Below are 22,473 nucleotides of genomic sequence, written 5' to 3' on the forward strand. Positions count from 1 at the left end.
TGATGTTTTCTGTTTTGTTGTTGTTTTCTAAGATATTTTCTATTTTATTGTTTTGTGAAACGTTTTCTTTCTGAAATGTGTCGTCTGCTTTATTGCTGTCATTCTATATTGTTGTTGTGTTTTTGATTTTGTTGCTTTGTCCAGTATTGTTGTATTTTGTACCTCAGGGGTACTGAAGCTAATGTCATATTGTAGCACATTTAAGTCCTAATCCCTAATTCTACTTTATACTTATACTCCACTACATTTATGTGACAGCTGGACTGGCACTCTACAGATTTCACAAATAAAACATAAAATCAGTAATAAAATATAGCGAATTGATTTCCTTAAGTACCATAAAATTGTTAAAATTATCTGACTACCAGCTGTAACACTTAAATGCTGCTTACTCAACAATTACGCAACAACAGTTGCTACAGATATTTAACACTGTTTAACTTCGCTTTCAATCCTGCAAGACAGCCCTGCCAAGTCATGTTTGTGCTTTTGTGTCCCCCTATTGGCTGATGACTGGAACAGTTATCTATTTTAAGTGCTAAAAATGCTCAAAAACGCTGGCTGGACAGACCACCCTCACCTACAGTAACTTTGAATTTATTCCAATACACAAATCCAAGCAACAACCAGGTGTTATTACTGTCATAACTTTAATTTACATAGATATACAGTTAAATTGACAAAAAAAACCTCAAAGAAAAATTGCATTATGTTTCTGTGGCTCCATGTTGGAGCTTACACATACTGCAGGACAGACTACAAATGACTGGTGGCATCAAATGAATTGTTGCAGAAGGCTGTGGCTTTGAGGTCCTCTTTTCCTTTTTTAAGCAGCCAGACACAGCATGCCGAATTAAAATCACTTTATTTTCATACTTCATCCACGAATGGTGTATTAACGAGGTGTCCACTAGCTGCCATGGTCTTTTTGCCATCCACAAATTTTTTCGCAGCCTGTGAAGAAAGGAGAAGTCATTCTCATGCTTTAAACTATTTAATTCACTGCTTAGTTCCTCGAGCTGTTTTTGATGAGCATCATCAGTGAGTAAATACAGTATCACAAATCTAAATACTTTCAGTTTCTTTTTAAATCCTATGTTAAAGCTAAAGCTGCTAAGTTAGAAATAAAAAAAACTTGCCTGTAAATAACATGCGGATTGCTGGACATCATAATAAACTGCCATGAAATTTAAAGTTGATGATAAAAGACTGTAATGTCATTATCTCTACAGTGAAAGCACTCACCCTGACCACATCGTCCTGGGTGACAGTGTCTATAGCCTGGAGAACCGTGTCAGAGTGCTGGTATGCTGCAGTGCTCAGAGCCTGAGCACCAATCTCCTCCATCAGGCCCTCAGAGCTCTCTACTGACATCAGGTATTCTGCTTTCACCTGGTTTCTATGCAAAGATGTCACACACAGAACAAATGCTTCTAAACTGTCTTTCAGCACAGAAGCTCAGTGAAAAGTGCACCAATAACATCTGTGTCTAATACAAAACTGCTTCTTCCCAGTGGACTCACTTTGCTCTGGTGATGTCAGCCTCCGACACATTTCCCTCAGCCACACCTCTCACTTGAGCAATGGCAGCTTTGATCACCTGCACAGAGCATGGAAACAAGCACAAGTTCAGTGAAAGCAGATTCTGGCATCTTTGCACATTTTAGATGCGGTTATATTTGTCCTTCCTGGAAGGAGTGAGTTTGGCACTCACCTCTCGTGCAGAGTCAGCTTGTGCAATGGTATAGATGCCAAACAGACCGGAGTCAGAGTATGAGGCATTAAAGGCTGTGGCCTGAAAGACAGCCAGAGGTCATCTGACATTAGGAGACAAAACTCTGCGTTTAGAACTAATGCGATAGTAATCCAAAGTTTAAAAAAAACAAATGCCTGATAAAAGTTTTAACTCTTCTTTCTTAACTTACATCAAAGGGTTGTGTAGTAGCTTTGGCAATACCCTGACTCAGCTTGCTGGTGATGTTGGAACCCCGCTTTACATGTGGACCAGCTCCCAGGATCCTTTGCAGCACACTGAAGGCATTTGCCTCTGCACTACCTGTCACGCCACCCTGGCTGGCAATCAGTGCGTGGACCAGGTCGTCATTGTTCTGCACTCGCAGCTCACCTACACATGCACATATAACACCATCATGACAGTAACGCAGCAGTCAATCTTAAAAAGAAAAAAAAAAAAAAAAAAAAAAAAAAAAAAGAAAAAAGAAGTGTACTGTTGCTTTTAAACACAAGTTTTTACCTCCACGGTACACAGATTTAGCGGCAGGTGATCCAGCCCCACTGCGGACGCTCAGCCCCTCACCCACCTGCCTCAGGACAGAGTGCTTGACACCTGGATGTATAAATCATTGAATGCTAACATTAACATACAACTGAAGTGGAACACAGAGCACTTTCATGAACTGAGAAATACCTCACACACCTGGGACAGAAATCACCATACTAGCAAAATCAGCCTCATCATATGCACAAACATCCACACATAACAAAACCATTAGTGTCCCTGCCAGTCTCTTCCTCACATACCAGCACTGAGTTACCTCTGTGTCTTTGGGCAGAGGCCCAAACAGCACACACAAAAAATGTATTTGCTTCAACAAGACTGATTCGACATGAGAAAGCCAACTACCTATTAGTAAAATGGACACTTAATAAGCAAAGCCTGTTGAGAGAGAAAAGCTGCTGCAAGGAAGCAATACATTCAGTCTAGACAGCACTATTAGACACTCACCTAATCCTACAAGAGCCATTCTGCCAGTGGTGAAATTGTCTTCAACAAATGACTGCAGCTACAGGGGAAGGATAAGGAGGAGAGGTGTGTAAGAGCTATGCACAATCTAACAAATTATGGTTGACTTCAGCAAGTTTCTCTCATTCTACCTGAGAAGCCAGAGAAAAACTTAGATATATAGCTGTGTTCCCTTCAAGACCATTCAACTAGAACAGAACAAAGTTACATACCTGTTTAGAGGAGACACGACCGACCATGTAGTCAGGGCAGTACAGAGAGTTGGATAGGGCGTTTTTGTATGCTGCTTCATGCAACTTCTCAATTATACCTGTGGGAGAAAATGGAAATAAAAGACCAGCTTTTAAGCTGAAGAAAACTGGGTATCCAAGAGGTAGATCCAAGGGGACTCAACCAAATGATACTGTTAAATCGCCATCAAGTATTATTTTTAAAATGAACATCGAATCAAATAACTAAACGTAACATGCCAATCCTACTAAGAATCACCTACTAAGAATCACCAGTCTGTTCTACAGCTATGAGCAGCTTGCAGTTTATTGTGTTTATTTAGCAGAACAAACACATTAATTGCCAGCACTTATCAGGTGGATCAATACTGCTCAGTGATAATGCAGCCAGTTAGGGAGCTGAACGGTTGCTCCTGATACTAACCAATCTGAGGACACTGCTGAGCCAGAGCCTTGTCAATCTTCACCCTGGATGTCAGGTCGTCTATTTCCCACGGCCGAAACTCCTGACCTGTGGTCACGTTGACCAAATACTCCAATAATGAATCTCTGGACACACATACACACACGACTGGTAAAGATGGTGCCATCAACATGACCTTAGGGGATTTTTAATGAACCACATATAAAACACAGGAGTAAATTAAAAAAAACTCTACAGGCTTGATATGAAGATGGGACCACTTACAGGTGATCTCTCAAACAGTCTGCAGTGTAGACCATGGCCTCTCGTGATGATGTCACACTGCAGGTAAACAAAAAAAAAGTTGGCTCAGCTACAGTTACACTGGTATTCTCCTATTTATTTACAGCAGGATTAAGTAGGGACTCTCAGTGTGAGCATGTTAAAGTACCCTCACTCACCTCAGGCTGCCCCCCAGTGCTTCCAGACCACGGCAGATCTTGAAGGCAGATGCACCCTTGGTAGTCTACAAAATGAGAAAACAAAAACCTGGACTGAATCCGACTGCATGTAAGAAATGTAAACTGACAGGCTAATGGGTTGAGATGCTGATCCCTAAATGATGCATATTAAAACTATGTTCCTTATTTTTCAGTAACTATGTGGGAAATTAAATGATAACTTTATCTACTTTGTCAGAAGCCATCTCTGAATACAGTTAGTGTAACATTTGAAACACAATCACAAAATCATTCACAAGTTACCAGGTTTGCTGCCAGTCGTAACACATGAGAGACACCCTGGTTTTCCAAAGTCTCATAACGACTCCCAGCTTTCACAAAGACACCCACGCTGGACAATGGGGAGTAGTTCTCCAGAGATGCTATCACCAGACCGTTTGGGAGCTTGGACACCTGAAACAGCAAAGAAGAAAAATGTTGGGAAAATTACAATCAAACTGTAAACATGTCAACTTTCGTACATTCTTCTTGCCCCCACCACCCTTTTTTTTTTTAAACTTTGTCTTTTCTATATTACAGTTCTTTTCTATCTTTGAACAGGTTTTCAAATGTGGACGAGACCAGCACCTACCTGGACATTTTGTGGAGGGACAGTTGTTGCTGTGGAGGATTTCAGGCCTGTGAGAGGTTCAGTCAGAGCTTCACTTCTCCTGGCAGCAGCATAGCAACGTTTCTGTGGGAAAAGGTAACACCATATTAAAGACAATGACTTCTTCAGCAACTTCTCCTCAGAGTATCCTCTTTGTTGTTAATGGGCATCAAGAACAGGACAGTGCTGAACTACTTCAACTATCCTTGACTTAATCTAACAAGGTGTCTGTGTGAAAGTGGCACAACTTCAAGTGGTGTAAACATTAGGCTCCAGTTAAATAGCCAGTTGGAGAAGTATATACTTTCTCTCACAGACTCAAGTGCAAGTGCTCCTCAAAGGCAGGCTGATATTCAATTGGACAAATCTTAACCCTATCAACACTAACGCTACCTCTGGTGTTTTACAACACCTGTTAACTACAAAACCGTATTATAAGTGAATGAGTGCTTGAGTGATGCCTTTGTCAGTGGATTTTTATTTATATATTACTGGATAATTTTACACTTTCTGGCCTCTAAAAGTGATTCACATCAAATAAGGAAAAAGAAATCACTATCTGATAGACCAGGACACAACCGACAGACAATATGTAGTTACTGTGTTGTTTAAGGTGGTCTTGAGAAAAGGTGCAACAATAAGTCGATCATTTGCTTAGTTAATTGATAGAAAAAAAGACAACTATTTTGATAATGACTGTCATTTTTTTAAAAGCAAAAATAGCAACAAATGCTGTTTTTAGCCTCTCAAATATAAAGATTTTTTCTCTATTTTGTATAAAATTATGTGGAATATCTTTGAGGATTGGGCTGTCACGCTATCACCTGTCAAAATGAAAAACAATATGATCTAATCCTACAACTATCTATTATCTGGATTATGAAGTTACTTGTTGACTGTTTTCATTATTCAGAAAAAATAATTTTTTCAGTAAAATGTCACAAATAATGGCATATGCCCAAAGGGATGACTTGACTGCAGACTGCACTGGTTGCCTGTTTTACAGTAAGGTGGGATGGGTGACCTGAAATGACCCGTGCAAATATAGCACATTGAGGCCACAACCACATTGCTTATGTCCTGTCAACAAGACCTGGGGTTTCTGTAACAGTATACCTGTAAATCGTAAAGCAGTCACCGAAATATGACGGAATCTGGCGTTTTGTTCGCTTCAACACACCTGAAAGAAAGACTCGATGCACTTTTTGGGAGATGACCTTCAGCAGAAACACAGAAGCTACGGCAAGCGGCTAAAGCTAACAGCAGGCTACCTCACTACACACGTAACTTGCATTTCATCTGACTATCAGTATATGTGGATGATCCAGACATAGGGTGTTACTTAAGTCGGCAGTAAAACCATGCGAGCTAGCCTTGCGTTAGTTAAATCTGCATTAGCTAGCCACCTAGCAAGCTAACTAGCCACGGTGCTAACTACGGCTAAATGCGGATTTATTTTGAAAACAGGTCGGGAACCACAACGAGAAGAGTTTAGATCCTGTCGGTGACACAGCTCAGACCAAACCGATAAGAGGCAAGACTCACGGGGATACTGTTCAGAGACCGGATTCCTCTCATGACTCCAGGTTCTCTCCTTCAGCCGGTTCAGAAAGACAGCTATGGCGGCGGACTGACGTCTCACCCACAATCCACTGCTCCGTGAGCAGAGCAAAGATGAATTAGGGTAACAAGATAAAAGGTTTCAGCCGGTTGCCACTTGCGTTTACCACACGTTTAAGTTGATGTGATATACTTAAGTCAGATTCCAAAAAATACACATCTATTTTTTTTTAGATATTTAAATATTTTGTTAAGCTTGGTTTCTAATGTTTTCTTCTTCTTTGCTCCTTCTGTTTCTGTCTTTCTGAAAACAAGCAACGTTCCCTTCAAAGTGCAATGGCACTGCGCTTGTTGCACTTAAAGGGAGTTGCACTGCAATCTCATTGTATCCTAATACAATGACAATAATTATATATATATATATATATATATATATATCTTTATTGGGGGCGCACACATCAGCATTCACAGTAAAGAATTAAACATCTTTATTAGAATCCAACTCCATTTAAAGTCACTAAAATTCATGACACGCACTACATTACAAAAATATACTAGACATGTTACAGGTAGTAAAGACAATCATTCAAAACGTACAAAGTTTAATTACAAAAACACTGCTCACATTAAGACATCTTTTTCACAGGTGACCTTTGAAAATATTCACAATTTGATTCTTTGGCCCAGAGAGCATCTTTTTGATGGAGCGAAATGTTTAAAAGGTCATTCTCACAGCTAGTCACACTCCAATAAATACATCACATAATAATGATACAAAAATACATTATGTTGGCTGGGAAAATCTTCACAGATTCGAGGTGCTCGCACATAAAAACAATACTCTAAACATATTCACATCATACAGAAAGGGAGTTCAGACTTCTGACTGAGTCGTCCATCACAGTTACTTGAGATCACGTGTGTCGACGCCGTTTCCTTTGTCTCCACGCCAAAGGAGGCACCCAAGTGAGTGACACTTATTCCACAAGCTGTCACTGATTTAAAAAAAAAAAACTTTTTGCGGCCAGCAACAGCTCAAACAGCGCAGTGCCAAATCCACGCACTTCTCTGTTCGCTGCTCTCCACAGCTCTGAGCTTTGCAGTGCACTGTCCCCGATGAGGACGCAAATAATAACCAGGAAAGACTGCTCTGTGACGTCTGACTTCAGTTGTCATTTGGCGTCCCAGGACAGCTGCTCATGTGGATGTCCTTCCTCAGCTGCAGAGACACACAGCTGAGCCAGCTGCGACTGGTGGGCATCTCCCCGACAATCTCCCACGTGTCTGTCTCATCACAGTACCTCTCAATAGTGTCATGATATCTGCACATAAAGTGATCAGTATTAAACAGTAGAAAATTCAATAACTGTATCAAACAGTGCTGGACTGGAAAGAGACTGTACTTTCGAAATTCAGGTAAATTTCTAAAACCCTGTGCTCTTGGAAAAAAGGATTATATGACCATAACATGTACAAGCAACTTTTCTGGATATCTCCTCACCTGTCCCAACCTTCCTCTCCTCCAAGGACGTAGATCTTTCCATCCACCACAGCAGCACCGGGCCGATAACGTCGTTCTTTCATGGGGGCACACATGGTCCACTGGTTGGTCTTGGGATTGTAACACTCCACCTTATCGGTGTTCTCTGTTGAGGCATGCCATCCGCCTGGAAGAAGGAATGAGAGATTTAACAACAGAAAAGACAGCATTTGTTGATTAGTGAACACTGAAAGGTTCACGGGATGAGTGCTGAAAAGTGTAATACCTATAACGTAGATCTTTCCTTTGAGCGTACAGGCTGCTGAACCAGAGCGAGCGATCTGCATTGGGGCGACCTCTGTCCATACTGATGTTTTAGGGTTGTACACCTGGGCAAGGTCTGTGCCATCTCCATCCTCTAGAACTGCACCACCTACCAGGACACAGAAAGACACACGGGCAAATAATTTTAAAAAAAAGCACAACCCCAAGAATAACCTGCATGTGTACAACCTGCGTCTCATACCAGTAACATAGAGCAGTCCGTCCAGGGCCACCACAGCAGGACTGGTGACCGCCATCTTGACAGACTCTGTGAACTGCCAGGAGTTGGTGTGAGGGTTGTAGCACTCCACTGAGTCCAGACGAGACCGTCCCTCCCACCCTCCCACTGCATACACAAAGCCATCAAGTATCACCAGGCCTGAGAGGAGAGAGTGGAATGAGGGAAATCAATACAGTCACTAATGATAACAACATTTTACATTAGCATGAAAGACATTTACCCTGCATTTTAATTTAGAGCTTCTAAATGCCCTTGTCAACTGCGAGAACATTACATTACGTCATTAGTTCTGCTTTTGTTTTCACTATTTTCTGCCCAGTTTGCGGACAAGTTCCTGGAACTAAATTTTGGCAGTGCTCGGACACTAAATGCAAGTTCCAGGAGTTTATTGGCAGTGCTGCTGATCAGGATTAGTCTAGTAGTTGTGTCACCACAGCACAACAAGGGCGACTAAAACAAACACAGTAACCGCAAATTTACTACTGAATCTGTATCAGCCAAGACAAGCTTTACACTATAATAATGGAGAATGCTTGTGGGACAAACAAAGATGTCCAGGCCCTCATTAGTATTTGGGGACAGAAGGTCTTTCAGAGGGAGCTGGAGTCTGTCTTTTTCCTGTGCATGGCAGAAACCTGTACACGACACACAGCCACACAGTGCAAGGAAAAGTGAAATGGATGAAACAAGATAATAGAAAAAGGAAGGATCACAGTGTGTGCAAAAGTCTGATGAGCTGTGTTGGGTCAGTGCTGACCAGTTCAAATGAGAGAGAAAAGAGACATCTATAAACCAAACGGGAACTGAATAAAGTCTTTTGTGGCTCCAGATGTCACTGGGCAAAGTCTGTTTGAAAGTGTTATGTCACTTAATTCAGTGTTGGATCTGAAGTGCAGCTAAACTATGACTATAAATATAAAATTTTTCTATAAGCATTGGTAAAAGAACAAGATAGATTATAAGGTAAGAGAGAGACAGCTAACAATAAATCGATAAATGAAAAGACAGTGGACATCACTGAAAGACGATATGAGGTACTTCGTGGTGAAAAAGAAGGGCCGGTTTTGAGTGTGGTATTGTTGTAGCAAGGCTGCCTAAATGTATGGCACAGTATACCATACCTACTGGAGCCTTACCTAACTCAGATCGAGCTACATTCATGGGGGCCATCTCCATCCAGGAGTCGAAGCAGGGGTCGTAGCGCCACATCTCCCTGCTGGCTGAGCCATCAGGAAACTCCCCTCCTGCCAAATACAGAGTTGAGTCTACAGGGAGACAGAGAGAGGAGGAGGAGGAGGAGGAGAGGCGGGAACATGTCACTTGTCATGTGCACGACACCTAAGCTTCGTTGCTCATTTCAGAGGAGACACACAATGTGGAGTCAGTTATGTGTGAGTTTTAATCTAAAAGAAACTGACAGCGTTTTCCTCACCTGACACGACCAGCCCGTGTTTGCTCACAGCAAAGGGCAGGCAGGCCAGATTCTTCCACTGACTGGTCACAGGATCGAAGCTCTCGACACTGCGCAGCACCACCTTGTCGTCCTCCCCGCCGACTGTCACTATCACTTCTGCTGTGCCTGTTGCCGTGGCAACAGGGGGAGAGGAACAGAAAGGAGTGAGCCAAGGCATGTCCCTGCAGAATACAACGTGGTGGAGTGTGGGGCTGCAACTAACGATTATTTTCGATCAGTTGCCGATTAATTACCTTATCAGAGTGTATCAGAAACAAGGTGTAGGAGTTGTCTAATGGGCATAAAATATTGAAAGAGTGGCTTAAATATGTAAAAAAGTCTAAAAGTCTAATGTCTTACAGAGACAAAGATGCAAATATTTTACATTAGAAAGTCCTACAAAAAGACATAAATGAAAATATGTGTGGTATTGGCTCTCAGTTGGTCTGAATGTGCAGGCTGTTTGTTTTATGTTTACCTGTGGACCTGCGAGGCCTCGCTCTGGGGCAGTAGAGCTCTCCACGGCGGTCCTTTAGCAGCAGGTAGTCCTTGGCCTCGGAGATGAGCCTCTGGCAGCCCTGGCTCTCCTTCACCACATCCAGAGACTCGATCACATCGTGGAGGTAGTAGGGGCTGATAAGAGGCAGGCGGATGTGCTCGAGGACCTTCGAGGAATAAATGAAAGGAGAGAAATCTGATTAAGCTCGCCAGCTCATCTTAGTCAATGCCACTGTATCTCTAATGTAAGATAAATTTAATCCAGCAGGAGAATTTCAGGCTCGTGGCTCATTCCAGTCTTGTCTATGCATGGATTACTGAACAGGTCTACCAAGCCAATCATAGATCAGGAGCTCAAGTGGTCAGAGGGCCCCTGAGCAAGTGACCGTTATTGTCCTTTCGTGTTGAAAAGCCGAAAGTACAGATGTCCCAGTAACATTTAAATGATCCAGATCCTTTAACAGAGTATCTGCTGATACTCTAGAGTCTAATCTAATATTTTTTTCTACTATATTTGCTTCATTTTTCCTGATACAGCTGTACATACTTGTAAGTAGGCTTGTGATGAAGGGGGGTGATTTTATACATCTGCGCTCAGGAGGGCCACTGTCTCATAATCTCTCAGCAGCCGTGTGTCTGGCAGTGGTGGCATGTATTCCTTGATTTATAGATGTCTCAAAGACTAACAGCTGCTCAGTTGAGGGCTATTGTATTGCAGCCCACAACCCACGCATTTCTGCGAGTTATGCCTGGGATTACCGTCACCCCAACTACCGAGCAAAGACGTGTTCAGTGCTACTAAAATCTCCGCTACAATACATCCACAACAAAACGACATGAGACAGAGGACTGCGTACATTTTCATTAGACAAATCTACGGCTATAGGGAAAATATCTGTACCGGGATGCAAAGACACAAGCACTGAGCTTCTGTAAAGAGAAGTGAATCTGACCTTTTCAAAGTTCTGTTTGCGAGAGGGGCATTTATTCAACCACAACATGGCGGCTTCAAACACCATCTCCTCTTTAGGCACATTGAGATGGTCACTGGCAATGATCTCAGTGAGTTTGTCCACACACAGAGACAGGAACTCCTCCTGCAGGGAGAATTTTGGAAGAGTTAAAACAGGATTCGATAAAGTGTAAGTGACAACTTACTCAACCTGCTTTCTAAAACACACACACACACAGTATCCATAGAAGTTAATCACTCATAGGCCTTAGTTTAACTGCTGACAAGCAGGTAGATTATCTCTCTTAAACCTCTTTCACACATGAAACCCACAACACTGCCAGGTGTCACTCTGACATCTAATGGCTCTATATTACAACCATGCACTTTTTCTTATTTTCTGACATTTTATAGATCAACAATGAATAGACAAGCAATGAATGCTTGGCTCCACCAGCCTCTCACCTGCTGATAAACGCTGCTGAAGTGCTCAAGGATGTAGTCCATGCTGCGCTTCTCCAGCACCTTACAAGAATGGGCCTCGGCGAAGCAGTGAATCCCCACACAGTTCATCTCATCCATCTGCCGCTCCATGAAACGGCAGCAGGCCTCTCGAACAGCCATCACGTCCAGCAGGTTTGCCGCCGCCAGCAGGGCCTGTAGAACAAATTCATTGTGTGTTCAGCACTGACGCTGTTCAGGAAGCAGAGGAGAAATGGTGAAAGTGGATACTTTACCTGCACATTTGCTTTAGAGATGTAAACCTCTGATGTGTAGGCGTAGCTCACCAGCATGCCAATCATCTGAGGTTCAACTCCATTGATGGCAACCCGCTCCTGCTTGGACTCTATCAAGTCTGTGGAAAACATTGCCTGAGGAGACACACAATCCACGGCTGAGAACACGATTTTCTCAGCACACAAACACGGACTTGGACTCCATGTGCATGTCACTGACATGACTGTGAGGAAAGCTGTGTTTACCTGGAAATAAGAGCTGAAAGAGGCCAGCACTATGCGATGACAGGGGAACTCCTGTCCCCCGCAGCACAGAGTCACATCACAGAAGGCATTGTTGAGACGCAGGCTGTTCAGGCCCTGCAGGACAGTGCTGGGGTGCCTGGACTCCACGAACAGGTAGTCCTCCTGCACCGGGAAGGTGACGTTCATAGTGGAGGGAGACGGCAAACAAGCGTTGACGGCAATAATTTCAGCCATGTCTCGCTTTGCTAGGCAAGCCTGGCGGTCAAAACAGAGAAAAGTTAGGGCACTTGGGCGTCTGATTTTCACGCCAAACAACGGTTTGAATACTAGCCGGCCATGCAACTCTCAGCGAATTAGCTCCCGTCTGCTCTAATGTGAGGGCGAAATTTGTAAAAGTCGCAGGAGAAGCAACAAGGCGAAGAGAAAGAGACAGTCTGAGATTGTCTATTAGCTCACTAATGAGGCTTAGCAGAGATGGAGCGGCTCGGCGGCGCAAACGAGCTGTTTTCCACCGAGTCAAACTGTCCAGTCGCTTCGGGAGGACACAGGCGGTGTACACACAAGTGAGATTACACGCTCTGCAGCTGTAACAGCGAAACATATTACCTGTTACACATAATCGTGACTACTACAGTGCGAACACACTCTCCCACATAGACACACACACACGTACAGTGCAGCGTTATACGGTAACGGGCGCTGAGTGGACACCGGAAGCTCCTCCCACCTCCTCAGCACAGGTTAAGATAACTCCCCCCCTCTGAATTCCTGCTTCGCTTTGGTTTTTATTTTATTTTTATTTTATTTTACAAACTAAGCTGGGGCTTGAGACGAGACTCACACATATAAGGGAGGGGACAAGAATATTACATACTGATTAAAGTTCATGTAAATATCGTTTTACAAGCTTTCTTGTTTTTAGAGTACTTCATGGTTTTAGATGTGCTGCATTCTGTTTAAAATACCAGGAAATGGTATGGTGGTGTTCAGTTGGGAGAATTTATATTTGTGGATGTGTGTTTTTGACAACAATAATAAAATAAAATAAAATAATAAAATAAAATAAAATGAATAATATAGAACTCTTTGGCTTTGACAAAAGGTACTAGTAAGGAATTAGTAAGACCAAAATGTAGATGTTCAAAAGAAAGAGGAAATTCAGTAATTCAAAACACTGAGTAATGAATAAACTGACATCTTGCCAGAACCTGTGACAATGGATACAGATCCAAAATAAATGATCAAAATCTTGAAGATACAGTTCAGAAAAAGAGCTGCAAACCCCAATGTCTCAAATTTTTTTTGCAAAAAGACCTTAGAGGGGTGATAGACATGAATGATCCTAAACGATTCTTCTTTTGTCATACTAGAAATCAAATTTAAGATGATTTGTTTCAGCTCCTGCACTGCTTTTTATTTAACAGAGTGGGAGCCATTCACAATCACCAGCTTCTAGTCCAAGCACTGTGTTTGTTTCTCAGTTGTAACTAGTAAGTTACTATTCAGGTTATTTAATGTAAAGTTCTAGGCCTAATCATGGAATAATTTACTCAATTACTGCAATAATTCCCCAATTTAAACTCAGTCCGCTTATCAAGGTTGAATTTACCACCAGGAAAAATTATTTAACCTTTATTGATTTTTGGCAACTGGGGAATTAAACACACACACACACTTGCACCAGAGTTTTAAATTGAAGACATCATTTTGCAGTTTTTTTATTTGATAATTATGTTGTCAACAGTTACAAACAACTATAAAAAAAGATATAACAGCACAATGAAATCAGCCAGTGTCCCTTTATCTTATTTATGGGCAGAAACAATCACCAACGTTATATTAGAACACCTTTTTTTCCTTTTTTGTCTACACAAAATATTATAATGTTGATTTAAAATCAGGTTTCTGGCCATGGTCTGTCTGTCTTGATAATTTTCTTCTCTTGCCTTCCAGACATTATTGTCGATACTGTAGGTATGGACCCTCCTGGCATGCCATTTGTAACATGGATACTATTGTGCAAACAGAGCAGTGCACAATGGTTTTCCTTTTGGAGAAACAGTTTGCTGTTGGTCTCTTTGCAAAACATACAGATTCATTTTAAGTTTCAAACAGGATTATAAATCTCTGTTCCTGTCTCATAGGATCACAAGCAGCTGTCTCTTAAGATGCCAGGAGTCTCCAGTGCGTTCTTTCTTCGAGCAACAGCTTCCAGGATCTTCTTCCTGGGTCCAAGTTGGATGCGAATGCTTTTCAGGTCTTCATCAGAGCAAAGCATGAGCGCCTCCAGGTCCAGGTGCTCTCGGCTGAATGCAGGTGCAAACTCTGGCAAGGAGATGGCAGACAAGAATGCATTCAAAGGAGAGGTCTCCTCATCTTCCTCATCATCCAAGCCCAGATCTTCCTGATCCCAGGGCAGATCAGCGGTACCAGTCCCCTCAAAGTCATCAGCATCTTCCTCTGCCTCAAATAACTCATTCTGAAAGAGGTAACCGAGATTTTCATTGTTACCGCTGGGGGTGTCCTCTGAATCCAACCCCATCTTTTTCATGAAAATCAGCCCTCCAAGACCCGGCCGGTTGAAGATGGACTGTTTTACTTGGCCTGGTTCTTCATTGTAATCATCATCTTCAAAGCTGCCCATTCCTTCTTCATCTAACACATTTTCATCCTGCTCACTGAAAACATCCAGAAACTCTGGCTTCTCAGAAGCCTGATTCTCCTGCTTGAGGAAAATAACGTTCCCGTCTCCTCCTGATTTCTGCAGTGTGCCTTTATCTTTCTTCCCAAGCTTCTTCTGGAGGGTACCTTTAACCCTGGCTGTAAGAGATCCAGATTTATCAGCACTAATAAGCTTGGAGAACTGCTCATTGACGCCTGTCATGGTACCACCGTTTGAGAGTGATGATGCCATGCTGGCCTCTGAAACAGACCCAGTATTCCCTGCTCCACGGTGCATTTTATCCATTTTGCTCTGGTGTTTCTTCTTCACCTTCTCACAGAGTTTCACACGTTTCTCTGCTTCTTTGATGGCTTCCTTCTTTAGATTGGCGACCTTCTTGGGATTTTGGTTGGTCTGCTGTGAGGCAGCAGCATCTAGGAAGCGCACGCAGTCCATGCGGTCACGAGAAGCAGCAACGTCCATAGCTGTGTGGAATTCATTGTCCAGTGCGAAAAGGTTTGCACCGAAGTTGACCAGAAAGCTGAGGATGTGCATGTGACCATTGGCTGCGGCATGGTGCAGCGGTGTGTTTCCCCAGATGTCACTCCTGTTTGGGTCTCCTCTGTATGACACAAAAGAAAATTATGATTTACTTTTTCACCACCGTTTTGCTACTCTGTCACCTGTTCAACCTCTGACTTATTCAACCTCTAGTCAGTTTAGAAAAGTTTATGAAAGTGCTAAAGCTTTTATAAGAAGCAGTAACTCTGCTGGTTGCCTGGCAACTGGTCCTGGCCTAGAAATAGTGATGCATAACCTCTTTAAAACCACAACATGTTGTTTTTACACATGTACAGATTAAAAAAAAAAAAAACAAACATAAAGTGTTAATTGCTGGTGCTTCACACAGAGCCATGTTAGCTGTAAGCTAAGCTAACCAGCTACTGGCTCCGGCTACGTGTTTACTGTATAGACATGAGAGGGGTATCATTCTCATCTAACTCTTGGCAAGCAAGTTAACAAGTTCCCAAAATTTCAAACCATTCCCTTAAATGTAAGACAAGAATTAACACAAAGTCTGTCATAAAGCTGAAACGCTCACAACCATAACAAAATAATACTAAACATCACTGAAGATAATTGGTAAACCATTAAGATTTAAAGTCCTCCAGTGCTGGCCTCATTGTCACAGCCATAAAAGTCTTGATTGCTGTAATACTGCAATCCTTGTCATAAATCCCTGCTCGTGCTGGTTATGACAAAAGCAGAAATGCTTCAGTTATTTCTGGTCACGTAGGTGAGGCGTGTTATGTCCTGCTAAATATCTTCCAAACATCTTTTCTGAACCTCATTTTTCAGTAAGAAAGTTGTGCTAGGTTTTAGCCTGTCCTTTCATTTACTGAATGAGGCACGGAGTCGGGGGTGGTGAAGACAGATAAAGGGCTCTTTTGTTTCACAGGGTGGCTTTGGCTGATTAAACATTTGGCTCAGCTCACGAGAAAGACTCGTTTAAAGAGGGGAATGAAGTTTTAGTTCATTAGGGTGTAGTGGATAATGTGAACATCAACATGCATCGTTAAAACCTTGGTGAAGTCCAAAAAAACCTGACATAATTTATGAAAAAATATGAAACAATTTATTCTCCAGCCATAAAAGTCACTGTACAATAATGTTAACCTTTGCTTACTGAAGGCTATTTATGGTTCTATTGTTGTTTAGTTTAGTTTTAGACCATTATGAAATATTACATTTAAATTGTTTATATTCACATGTCTGAGTGTAACTATATAGCCAAAGTTATCTGACAGACTTCCTTTGGAACATTTAAGTTTTTAAATACACCACAGGATATTAATGTAGTAATTATGAAGAAATAACTTGATATGTCTCTGAGTAAACTGTAAGATGAAGCACAGGGATAGAGAGAAGTGTATTGTGCTTACTCTCTGCTGCATATGAGCTGAAGAGCATCGATATGTCCATGGAAAGCAGCCAGTAAGGTGGGTGTCATGCCATCTTCATCCGCAGTGTTCAGGTCCCTCCTTGTGGCCTCCTTCAAGAGGTCCAAGTAGCCATCAATCGCTGCTTTGTGGTACCTAGACATACTTAAAAGAACAGAAAAGGTCCAGACAAATCCACCCACGTCAGATGCACAGACTGACACGACTGCAGACCCGAGCAAACAAAGTGATCACTGGGCGTCAACATATCAGCAGCTCAGAGCTGTAAAACAAAAGCAAAGTCCAGTTCACTGCTATCAGCTCCAGCATTTCAAAAACCATTACTGCTCCAGTTCATCATCATTGGTCACTTAAAGTTTCATTATGAAAAGTGAGATTCACAAAACCACATTTATCTACTAAAAAAAAAAAAACCAAAAACAAACAAAAAAACAGTTTTGACCAAATTCTTGCCACTTTATAGTCCTTCTACATTATATTTCACAGGGAAATACTGCACTTTTTTCTCCACTACAGCCACAGTATTATTACTTCACAGATGAAGAATTTACATACAAAAAGAATAGCTTGTGATTATAATAAATAAAATTATAGAAACATATATAAAGTAATTAAATTAAAATGACCATCATCTCAACCAGCCCCAACATTAATGTATACTTATAGGTTAATTACATTTGAGTGTAGTAAAAAGTTCAACATTTCCCTCTTAAATTTGGCAGTTTAAAGTAGCATAAAATTAAAATACAAGAGTATACGATGTAAATACTTCTTAACGAACTGGTGCTTTGTAAAATTAAATAGTTTGACATTTTTTCAGTAGCATGTCATGTAGTCTATTTGGCATTCTCTTAATAAAATATCAAATGCTCAAAAGGACATGGTGGACAGCACTTAAAAGAATTTATCTATATATATGAATTCACGAGTTAAAACAAATTTCTACTACTACTGCTTCTATACTATGCAATTGTAGTAGCTTTGTTTTCGCCATACACAATCTTCCATCATGCTCCACCCACCACTCCAGTAGGGGGCTGTAATGAGTCGTTGTGGCTTATGAAACAGCAACGGGTGATGAGGAGGAAGAAGCTGTCAACCTGCTTCAACCAATGAATGGAGACTGGGAGGAAACATTGCTCAACACTTTTCTCTCTTCATTGCTTTCTGTTTCTGATCGTCTTTCGGCTTGTAAATACCATGGGGCTGTAGCTGGGAGCGTTTACTCAACTCCCATACGACTTCCGCGGCTTGAAAAACCGGTCCGACCGCTGGTTGTCTCCCCTCGGGTCGCTCCGCGCTTACTTCCCGGCGTTTAGTGCCTGTGCTCTGAGCGGGAGAGGCTGCAGAGATGTCGGACAACGGTGGCTCGGCTGTCGGCCTTCTGTCTTACGAGACGCTGGTTCATGCTGTGGCAGGTGCAATGGTGAGCAGGCATAAAGTGCGATAAGACCAGATGTCATAACTGCATGTGAAGTATGCGGTTGTGACTGGTTTTAGTAGCTTGATGTTGTGTTGATATCATGGTGTTGGTGTTGAAGAAACAGCCGGAAACTGTGTTACCGAGCCATTTTTTTGTCACTATCAGACAACAACATGTCCAATATTTGTCTTTTAGGGGAGTGTGACAGCTATGACCGTCTTTTTTCCTTTGGACACGGCTAAAAGCAGACTGCAGGGTGAGTTGAAGGTCTTATCAACTTGGACAGAGATTACCTGATAGCAGCAACTCTAAGCAGGGTTGAATGACTTTAGTGTGAGAGTTTACTTCAGTGAGGACTAACTGTAACTGCAGCCCAAAGATGTAAAGGAGGAGTCCATTTGTTTAGCATTGCAAAAAGATGATGAAGACACCAAGATAATATGAGTTCTGCACATAAGTACACAGATACCTTTAAAAAGCAGCTTGGGACACACCTGTCTACACTGACCTATGTGTATTTATTTATTTATGTTGTTTAGAGCTACAGTGATTAGTTTATTAATCAATTGTGCTGCTTTTGTTGTTTGTTTTTCAGTGGATGAGAAGCGAAAGCCTAAATCCACCCCCATCATTCTGGCTGAGATTGCAAAAGAAGAAGGACTGTAAGTATAATTTTGTGCCATATTATAAACAAAACCTGCTGTGTTCAATTTCTACCAAGTTATTGGTTACAATTGAGTGAAGAGCAGTTGTAATGTAATTCCAGCAAACATTTAGGACTAATAAAATCCATTTAAAGTAGAGCTGATACAGTCAGTTTACCTCTTAGTTTATCAACAGCAAATTAATTGGCAAGAATATTGTTATTGGATTAGTTAGTAGTTTTCGAACAAAAATGGCAGAAGTTTTCTGTTTCCAGCTTCTGTTATTCTTCTTCCAGAGATGTGTGTTTTCTGACATTATCATAGATCAAAAGATTAATCAAGAAAATAATCAGCGGATTAATCAATAATGAAAACAGTTCTTAGTTGCTGCCCTGATCTAAACAATTACTCATGTTTAGGCCACATGATTTAACACGCACTATTTAAATGACTCTGCTCTTCTCCCAGTCAGTCTCTGTACAGAGGTTGGTTCCCAGTCATTTCCAGCCTCTGTTGCTCCAACTTTGTCTACTTCTACACCTTCAACACGCTGAAGAGGCTGACAGCCTCTGGTCCAGGCAAGTCCAGACCCGGCAAAGACCTGCTCATGGGGATCGTCGCAGGTAAACACACACACAACAAAGACTTTCAGCTTACAATCCACCGAAAACAAGAGATTGGTTGAAAATCTTTAGTTGAAAAATGACTAAAACAACTAATATATTTTTGAAATAGTTACCAGTTCATTTTTCTGTTGCTCATTACAGCTACCTGTACATGAGTGGAATAATGTGAAACCATTGGCAGGGATGTGTGTCACAAATGAGGCACCACACATAATAAATAAGAGTTCTGTAGATGTCAAAAACTCCACAACGTAACTTTTGAAAGAATGATTCAAGAATGCTAACTATTTGTTGTTCATGCAGGGGTGGTGAATGTGGTCCTGACAACTCCCATGTGGGTGGTCAACACTCGACTGAAGCTGCAGGGAGCAAAGTTCAGAAACGAAGACCTCCACCAGACCCAGTACAGGGGCATTTTTGGTGTGTGATATTTATGTCTGTATCAAAATAAATATTTCAGACATTCCTTTTTTCTTTTTTGCTGCTGTGCAGTTGTAAAACCCTGCTGTGTTTGGGCTTTCCCTTTCAGATGCTTTCTCGCAGATCATAGCCAATGAGGGAGTGGGAACTCTGTGGAACGGCACTCTGCCCTCTCTCATCCTCGTCCTCAACCCGGCTGTACAGTTCATGTTTTACGAGGCCATGAAGAGGAAGGCGGGCAAGGGAGGGAGGAAGGTGAGAGGACGCAAAACAGACACCTTTGTGTTAAATACCAAAGCTAATCTATCAGCCTTGTGTCCTTTTCCACTGGGTTGACTCTTTCTTCAATTCTGAAACTAGATTCCTCCCAAAGAACACCCCAACAGGGAGGAAAGTCATAATGTTCTGACATAATGTGCTTCACTGAATCATAGCTACTTGTCATGTTCATATTCCCACATTTACCACAGAGTAGAAAATCAAAAAATATCACATGACAAGTCAGTTAATTTTAATGGTGTAGGTTTGTGTAAACTTTCATTTTGACAAATTATAACCCATTGCCTGTTTCAGTATCATACTTCTTGGGTGACTTGCATCAATTTAAAAGTCATAGTCTATTTTAACAGTTATTGAAAACAGTGGCTGTGAGTGAACTAAGTCTTTGTCTCCTACCACAGATATCCTCAGCGGAGATCTTTGTCATTGGAGCCATCGCCAAGGCCATTGCTACCACCGCGACATATCCTCTTCAGACAGTTCAGGCCATCCTGAGGGTAAATACGCAACTTTATTTTTAACAGTACAATGCATGTGTAATATGTGTAAAAAACATTTGTTGCAAGAGAAAAAAATAAAGTTCAAGTTAAAGTTATCATGTTTTGATTTTGCTATGTAAAAATAGAGAATATCTGTATGTAAAAGTTTTATGGTAAGAAGGTCAATAAATAAGCATCAAATATCAGGTAAAGAAAAAAAAAACCTCTATGTTTTCTCATCAGTTCGGTCAGTACAAAGGGGACGGCAAGGGTGGTGTGATGGGAAGCCTCTCAAACATTTTCTCCCTCCTGATGGACCGAATCAAGTGAGTGCAGCTACAAACATAACCACAGAACACATTCACTGACACAGTGAAGATTTTGTGACCGATGGTCACTAATGTACATTTGTTTCCTTTGTTACAGGAAGAACGGGGCTCTTGGTTTGTACAAAGGCCTGGAGGCCAAGCTGCTACAGACAGTGCTGACGGCCGCCCTCATGTTTGTTGTGTATGAGAAGATCACTGCAGCTACCTTCAGAGTCATGGGTCTGAGCAAGAAACTGAAGCAGTAAACACACAGCTACCTGAATACAGTACAGCATTAACACTCTCATGGTCAGGAGGTTTTGTTAATGTTAATGTTTGTTAATGAAATTGTATCAGTCACATAATAAGAGATGGCAGTGGCCGTAGATTCCCTTACTCAGCTAAAACATGGAAAGTTGGGTGTAGCACTTATGATACTCACCTTTTTTTAACATTTGACCGGTTCCATCTGTGCAGACAGACCTTGGCTATCAGCGGTGAATCTCTCTTGGCACGGTGATGTAACAGGAGCTGAATTTAGTCGGGTTTTCATGGTAAATGAAAGAGAATTAGTGGCATGTAACCCAAATAGGTTACGAGAATGCATTTATCCCCTGATTTGGCCTGTGCCTAAATCATGAAACAGACCATTTGGAAGCAAAATGAATAATTTGCACAAAAAGACCAATGTCGTCACTTTCCAGAGAGATTCACTTGCCTACAATTGAAATTATATCTCTGGAAATCTGGAAAAAAGAACGGTCAGCTAAAAAATTTTAATTAGTTGTGAAATACATTGCAATATTTGCAAAGGAAAAGTTTGACATTCAGGGAAATATGCTTATTTGCTTTCTTGCCGAGTGTTAGATGAGAAGAATAACAAATAGAAGAACAAAATAATAGAACTGCAGTGATAGTAGAGGTCAGTAGGGGCGCCAAGAGCAAGTTTTTGCCCCACGGGCCCCCTAGGAGGTTAATTTACTGGTCCTAACCAAGAAGTAGTCCAAGTACAAAACCCCATAAAACAACAATTTGTCACTGTTAAACTTGAAGCTACAAGCAGTGTGTTAATTAGGGAGCTTTAGAGGTGCTTGTAGGTGACTTTTATTACCCTTGGACACAGCCAGGCCTCATTGAAATCTCAGCAAGAAAGCGAATACTCATATTCCCCAAAATGTTCTCTGTAACATTGGGGGCTTGCTGCAAATGATGAGACCAATAAGGTACCTACTTATGTGTCGCCTTGATTTAATCCACTGGACCATTCCTCACACACTCCGTCTCATGTTTCACTGTGAAATGAACTAAGTTTGATGTTCTGCAAGATAGAAACCTCATGAATTTCCTACCAGGAGATGCACACCATGTCATCATTACACACAGAAGAGCAGTAGTAACAAGAAATGGTGAAAGAGAGAAAAGGGCAGAGGTGCCGTTTGTATCTATAGATGTGTGTGTAAAACCTGCTCCCACTTTTCAAGCTTAGAAAGGTTTTGGTTTTAATAATTATATTAAGATAAGATTTAATATAAATAGGAATGAATACTTAAGCCTTCAGAGAGTTTGAGAGTAAAGGTTACATATGTAAAAAAATAATACTGCAGTAAGTGCCTCAAAATCATATCACAAAAAAATGTACTATGAACTGATGTAAGTGCTGTGATGACTGTTGA

The 22,473-nt window shown here is 41.5% G+C and overlaps 4 protein-coding genes across 7 annotated transcripts; 1 reads left to right on the forward strand and 3 right to left on the reverse strand.

The window, feature by feature from the left end:
- Positions 1-626: 626 nt before the first annotated feature.
- LOC121199107 (cytochrome b-c1 complex subunit 2, mitochondrial) lies at positions 627-6,156 on the reverse strand. Of its 2 annotated transcripts, XM_041063589.1 has the most exons (14): positions 6,053-6,156; positions 4,490-4,591; positions 4,162-4,311; positions 3,859-3,923; positions 3,683-3,739; positions 3,419-3,543; positions 2,977-3,074; positions 2,747-2,804; positions 2,255-2,347; positions 1,926-2,125; positions 1,715-1,795; positions 1,524-1,600; positions 1,246-1,399; positions 627-954 (listed from the first exon to the last, which is right to left on the reverse strand). In XM_041063589.1, exons 1-14 carry the CDS (start codon positions 6,083-6,085, stop codon positions 871-873), a joined length of 1,377 nt encoding a protein of 458 aa, XP_040919523.1. In that variant the 5' UTR covers positions 6,086-6,156; the 3' UTR covers positions 627-870. The 2 variants fall into 2 exon arrangements, with proteins under 2 accessions (XP_040919523.1, XP_040919524.1); XM_041063590.1 differs by lacking the exon at positions 627-954 and having other exon boundaries at positions 1,277-1,399; positions 1,520-1,600.
- Positions 6,157-6,545: 389 nt separating this feature from the next.
- On the reverse strand, positions 6,546-12,685 carry si:ch211-256e16.3 (kelch-like protein 20). 3 transcript variants are annotated; one of them, XM_041062962.1, is made up of 12 exons: positions 12,605-12,685; positions 11,999-12,253; positions 11,753-11,887; positions 11,481-11,672; positions 11,017-11,160; positions 10,044-10,230; positions 9,545-9,691; positions 9,249-9,377; positions 8,074-8,250; positions 7,834-7,980; positions 7,569-7,734; positions 6,546-7,389 (listed from the first exon to the last, which is right to left on the reverse strand). In XM_041062962.1, the coding sequence occupies exons 2-12, from the start codon at positions 12,230-12,232 to the stop codon at positions 7,233-7,235; spliced, it is 1,815 nt and encodes a 604-aa protein (XP_040918896.1). In that variant the 5' UTR covers positions 12,233-12,253; positions 12,605-12,685; the 3' UTR covers positions 6,546-7,232. The 3 variants fall into 3 exon arrangements, with proteins under 3 accessions (XP_040918896.1, XP_040918897.1, XP_040918898.1); XM_041062963.1 differs by having other exon boundaries at positions 12,455-12,668; XM_041062964.1 differs by having other exon boundaries at positions 11,804-11,887; positions 11,999-12,669.
- Positions 12,686-13,794: 1,109 nt separating this feature from the next.
- anks4b (ankyrin repeat and sterile alpha motif domain containing 4B) lies at positions 13,795-16,866 on the reverse strand. The gene is made up of 2 exons (XM_041063034.1): positions 16,604-16,866; positions 13,795-15,282 (listed from the first exon to the last, which is right to left on the reverse strand). Exons 1-2 carry the CDS (start codon positions 16,762-16,764, stop codon positions 14,145-14,147), a joined length of 1,299 nt encoding a protein of 432 aa, XP_040918968.1. The 5' UTR covers positions 16,765-16,866; the 3' UTR covers positions 13,795-14,144.
- Positions 16,867-17,765: 899 nt separating this feature from the next.
- On the forward strand, positions 17,766-22,393 carry LOC121198396 (peroxisomal membrane protein PMP34). The gene is made up of 9 exons (XM_041062490.1): positions 17,766-18,047; positions 18,240-18,300; positions 18,640-18,706; positions 19,157-19,311; positions 19,618-19,734; positions 19,844-19,989; positions 20,415-20,510; positions 20,736-20,818; positions 20,919-22,393. Exons 1-9 carry the CDS (start codon positions 17,973-17,975, stop codon positions 21,064-21,066), a joined length of 948 nt encoding a protein of 315 aa, XP_040918424.1. The 5' UTR covers positions 17,766-17,972; the 3' UTR covers positions 21,067-22,393.
- The last annotated feature ends 80 nt before the right edge of the window (positions 22,394-22,473 follow it).

This window comes from Toxotes jaculatrix, chromosome 18 (assembly GCF_017976425.1).
Source record: "Toxotes jaculatrix isolate fToxJac2 chromosome 18, fToxJac2.pri, whole genome shotgun sequence".
NCBI classification, from domain to species: domain Eukaryota; kingdom Metazoa; phylum Chordata; class Actinopteri; family Toxotidae; genus Toxotes; species Toxotes jaculatrix.

Excerpts from the sequence above, each read along its gene's own strand:
- LOC121199107 (XM_041063589.1), bottom strand. The coding sequence starts at position 6,085 with ATGAGAGGAATCCGGTCTCTGAACAGTATCCCC. Across the intron at positions 4,592-6,052 it reads GGTCTCTGAACAGTATCCCC|AAACGTTGCTATGCTGCTGC; the intron begins GTGAGTCTTGCC and ends CTTTTCCCACAG. Across the intron at positions 1,400-1,523 it reads GCTGACATCACCAGAGCAAA|AAACCAGGTGAAAGCAGAAT; the intron begins GTGAGTCCACTG and ends ATCTTTGCATAG.
- si:ch211-256e16.3 (XM_041062962.1), bottom strand. The coding sequence starts at position 12,232 with ATGGCTGAAATTATTGCCGTCAACGCTTGTTTGCCGTCTCCCTCCACT. Across the intron at positions 9,692-10,043 it reads GAGGCCTCGCAGGTCCACAG|GCACAGCAGAAGTGATAGTG; the intron begins GTAAACATAAAA and ends CCACGGCAACAG. Across the intron at positions 7,981-8,073 it reads CGGACTGCTCTATGTTACTG|GTGGTGCAGTTCTAGAGGAT; the intron begins GTATGAGACGCA and ends GTGTCCTGGTAG.
- anks4b (XM_041063034.1), bottom strand. The coding sequence starts at position 16,764 with ATGTCTAGGTACCACAAAGCAGCGATTGATGGCTACTTGGACCTCTTG. Across the intron at positions 15,283-16,603 it reads CAGCTCATATGCAGCAGAGA|AGGAGACCCAAACAGGAGTG; the intron begins GTAAGCACAATA and ends TGTGTCATACAG.
- LOC121198396 (XM_041062490.1), top strand. The coding sequence starts at position 17,973 with ATGTCGGACAACGGTGGCTCGGCTGTCGGCCTTCTGTCTTACGAGACG. Across the intron at positions 18,048-18,239 it reads ATGCTGTGGCAGGTGCAATG|GGGAGTGTGACAGCTATGAC; the intron begins GTGAGCAGGCAT and ends TTTGTCTTTTAG. Across the intron at positions 20,819-20,918 it reads CTCCTGATGGACCGAATCAA|GAAGAACGGGGCTCTTGGTT; the intron begins GTGAGTGCAGCT and ends CCTTTGTTACAG.